This window comes from Myotis davidii, unplaced genomic scaffold (assembly GCF_000327345.1).
Source record: "Myotis davidii unplaced genomic scaffold, ASM32734v1 scaffold1582, whole genome shotgun sequence".
In the NCBI taxonomy this organism is placed as follows: Eukaryota; Metazoa; Chordata; class Mammalia; order Chiroptera; family Vespertilionidae; genus Myotis; species Myotis davidii.
The window spans coordinates 64,447-68,463 of record NW_006293389.1 but is presented as its reverse complement, the minus strand read 5'-3'; the positions used below and the strand labels follow the sequence as shown (position 1 = coordinate 68,463).

Here is a 4,017-nt window from a genome sequence, read left to right as displayed (position 1 = left end):
TATGTGGGGGTTGGGGTGGGAGCCCTGGGTGGACAGGGGTGCTCTTCTGGGAGATAGTCCTACAGGAGGATCAGATGGGGAGGGGAGATGGACTCCCTGCTGATCCTGGGCACTCTGAGGGGTCTCTGTGGCATTCATAGGCGCTCTGAGGGGGTCTCTGGGGGCACGTGTATCTCCTGACCTGGGACAAAGGGTGTGAGGCCGAGACAGACTTTTTTGGCCTTTCCAGCCTAAATGGAGATTTAAAAATATAAGTGCAGCCCTCGCTGGTTTGGCTCAGTGGATAGAGCGGCAGCCTGCAGACTGAAGGGTCCCCGGTTCCATTCCTGGCCAGGACACACGCCTGAGTGCTGGATCCCCAGTGTGGAGCCAGCAGGAGGCATCTGATCCATGATTCTCTCTCATCACTGATATTTCTCTCTCTCTCTCTCTCCCTTCCTCTCTGAAATCAATAAAAATATTTTTTTAAAAAAAGAATGTTAGGTCTAAGTATCCAGTGCCAAGATCCAGAAACTCTACCTCACAGCCTTGTTTTTCCTCCTGCCTCCTGCTGGAAGGCCTTTTCCTCCAGGCTGCCCTTTAAATGCCCTTCATCCTAATGCAGGTGGTCTGCAGGTGAACGGTGATGCTGAGATGAGTTCGGCAAGCAGGATTGAGCTAAGAGAAGCAGAGGGCTACCGCTCACTCAGGCGTGTAGCAAAACCTCCAAGGCTCTCATGGCTTTTATTTGGGGAGTACAGCAAGTAACAATGGAGTACAGCAAGTGACAATGGTAAACAGGCATGCCTATGAGATCATCTGAGCTAAGTTATACATTAAACTATTAATTTCCTATGTTATACAAAGACCCTTTCCACCTGCAGCAGTGTACCCTCCCTGGCTTTCCATGCCCTCATGGACTATTTATTACCTCAAGGAAATTCTGCCTCTGAACAATAAATCTTGCGTGCAAGACTTTGTTCTGACGTGGTCCGCTTGCAGGCCCCTGCCTTTTCTTGGCAGCAAGTCCTCTTCTAGTTAACTTCATTCCACTTGACCGGCTACACTTAACAAGCCAGCTCAGATGCCCCGCGGCCTGGGAGGCAGGCCCCGGGTGATCCCCACCCCCACCTCGCAGGCTCTCAGAATCCCCCCTGGGAGTCCCCAAGATGCCCATCGCAGGGGATGATTGCAATAGTATGAATCCAAAACTGGTCTCTTCCATTGTTTTCATTGTCCCTCCTTGTACTTTACTTGAATGTCTTTATAGCAACTCTGATGGAACTCTGGCTTCAAGGATGACAAGGATCCTTCTTATTTGTTTTATTTTTGGTTTAATTTTGTTGGTGTTTTTTTTTTAATGTACTTTTATTGATTTCAGAGAGGAAGGGAGAGGGAGATAGAGAGAAACTTCAATGATAACAGAGAACCATGGATCAGCTTCCTCCTCCACGCCCTACGCGGTGGATGGATCCCCCAACCTGGGCATGTGTCCTGACCAGGAATGGAACCGTGACCTCCTGGTTCCTAGGTCGGCCCTCAACCACTGAGCCACACCAGATGGGCAATCTATTTGTTTTTGTTTCTATTGGAGCCCCTTCCATGTGTTTTCACCTACAGTAGGACCATAATAAACATCTGTTGAGCGAGTGATATTGTGTACCTTAATATGTCCTCAGATATGGTTACTCCTTCCTGTAATTTTCTTAAAGGACTGAGTCCAAAAGAAATGCAACAGGCCTGGCTAGAGTGGCTCAATGGTTGAATGTGGACTGTTGAACCAGGAGGTCTGGGTTCAATTCCTGGTCAGGACACATGCCCAGTTGGGGGCTCCATCCCCCATATGGGGCCTGCAGGAGGAAGCTGATTCATAGGTCTCTGTCATCATTGATGTTTCTCTCTCCCTCTCCCTTCCTCTCTGAAGCCAATAAAAATACATTTAAAAAACAACAAATGAAAAAAACAGGCTGAATCTGAGAGTAGTGTGTGTGTAGGTGGGTGTGTTGTGTGTTGTGTGTGTGTGTGAGTATGAAAGAGAGAGAGAGAGAGAGAGAGAGAGAGAGAGAGAGAATTTGCATCAAATACTTTGATCACAGGTCATTGTATATTATAACTAGAGGCCTGGTGCACAACATTCGTGCACTGGGAGAGTAGGGGGCCTTGAGCCTGGCCTGCGTCCTCTCACAGCCCGGGACCCCTCACTCGTTACCGCCCGCCTCCGGTGGAGGTGGGAGAGGCTCCCACCACCGCCACTGTGTTCGCCAGCTGTGAACCTGGCTTCTCTGGCTGAGCAGCACTCCCCCTATGGGAGTGTACTGACCACCAGGGGGCAGTTCCTGCGTTAAGCATCTGCCCCCTGATGGTCAGTGAGCATCATAGCGACTGGTGGTTCTGCCCTTTGGTTGATTTGCATATTAGCCTTTTATTATATAGGATTATTTGTCTTTATTTCTGCAGCTAATTAGGGAAAAAATAAATGGCATTGAAGGCACGAAACTAGATGACCACTTTCTTGACTTAGAAAGGGTAAGAGCATTTCAATGTCAATTGTGTGAAGAACGTGTCTCATCACATTATCTCACTCCTATGTGGAGTCTAAGTAACAAAATAAACTGATGATCAGAGTGGATGCAGAGACAGGGAAGCATGGAACAGAGTGTGGAACCTCGGAGGCAAGGCAGGGGAGGGTGGGTGGTGGGAGGTAATCAGCCAAGGACCTTGTATGTGTCTGTGCATGGCCCAGGGATGCACACAATGGGATGGCGAGGGCTTGGGTCAGTGGGGCAGGGGCGGGCTGGAGGAGGGCAATGAGGGAAAAAGTGACATATGTAATAATTTCTTTTTTTTAATTTTATGAAATCTTTATTGTTCAGATTATTACATTTGTTCCTCTTTTTTTCCCCCATAGCTCCCCTCCACCCAGTTCCCACCCCCCCTCTGCCCCTTACACCCTCCACTGTCCTCATCCATAGGTATACAATTTTTGTCCAGTCTCTTCCCACACCCCCACTCCTCTTTCCCCTCAAGAACTGTCAGTCCACTCCCTTTATATGCCCGTGATTCTATTATATTCACCTGTTGATCAGATTTTTTATTCATTTGATTTTTAGATTCACTTGTTGATAGATAAGTATTTGTTGTTCATAATTTTTATCTTTACCTTTTTCTTCTTCTTCCTTTTCTTAAAGGATACCTTTCACCATTTCATATAATACTGGTTTGGTGGTGATGAACTCCTTTAGCTTTTCCTTATCTGTGAAGCTCTTTATCGGACCTTCAATTCTGAATGATAGCTTTGCTGGATAAAGTAATCTTGGTTGTAGGTTCTTGGCGAGTCTGTATAATATTCTTTATTTCAGTCAGTGTATGCTTAATTTCTAGTTGGTTCTTTATCAGAACATCGAGGGTCTCATTAGATTTCTTGAGGATCTCACTACATTTATTGGCGGTCTCACCAGTCTTTTCGAGGGCCTTATTAAGTTTTTCGGCGGCTGCTAGACAGCTCTTTAAAGACCTTAAAAGTGTGGTTTTGAACTCTAAATCCAACAGTCTGCTTTCCTCCAATTCTGTCGTTTGTGTCCTGTTCCTTTGTCTCGGCATTTTTTATGCTTCGCTGTGTCGATAGAGTGGCTTTCTGTGCTAAGTGTCCCAATTACCTGAGGTAGACACTCTTGGTGCACCCCCCTGTGGTCTTTGTGTGCAGTCTTATTGTAGCTAAGCCTTGATTGTTGTAGGTAACACTGGGAGGTTTTTGATCTCCAGGCCAACTGGCTGTGAGAATCAGCTGTGTCTGCAGTAGGAAAACTTCTGTCCTCTAGGGAGGTGTTAATCTAGCCTTTGCCTGAGGCTATCTCGCAAATGGCTCTGTGCAGCTTGGGGGTGGGACGGGTCCCACGGGATCAACAGGCCGGGCGGAGAGAGAGAGCAGTTATGGCCGCTCTCAGTCCTGTCCCAGGGGCTCTGCCTCTCTGAGTCCCAGCAACCGCTGCAAACCTCGGAGAGAAAGCTGCCTTCGAGTTCCGACCGAAACCAGACAGT

At 47.5% G+C, this 4,017-nt stretch overlaps 1 protein-coding gene across 1 annotated transcript in view; it reads left to right on the top strand.

Annotated features, from left to right (window-relative positions):
• Positions 1-4,017, top strand: part of LOC102774409 (endophilin-A3) — a 45,200-nt gene that overhangs the window by 675 nt on the left and 40,508 nt on the right. The window contains exon 2 of the mRNA XM_015566126.1: positions 2,437-2,505. Coding sequence (XP_015421612.1) covers positions 2,437-2,505 — 69 coding nt within the window. The remainder of the gene's footprint in view (positions 1-2,436; positions 2,506-4,017) is intronic.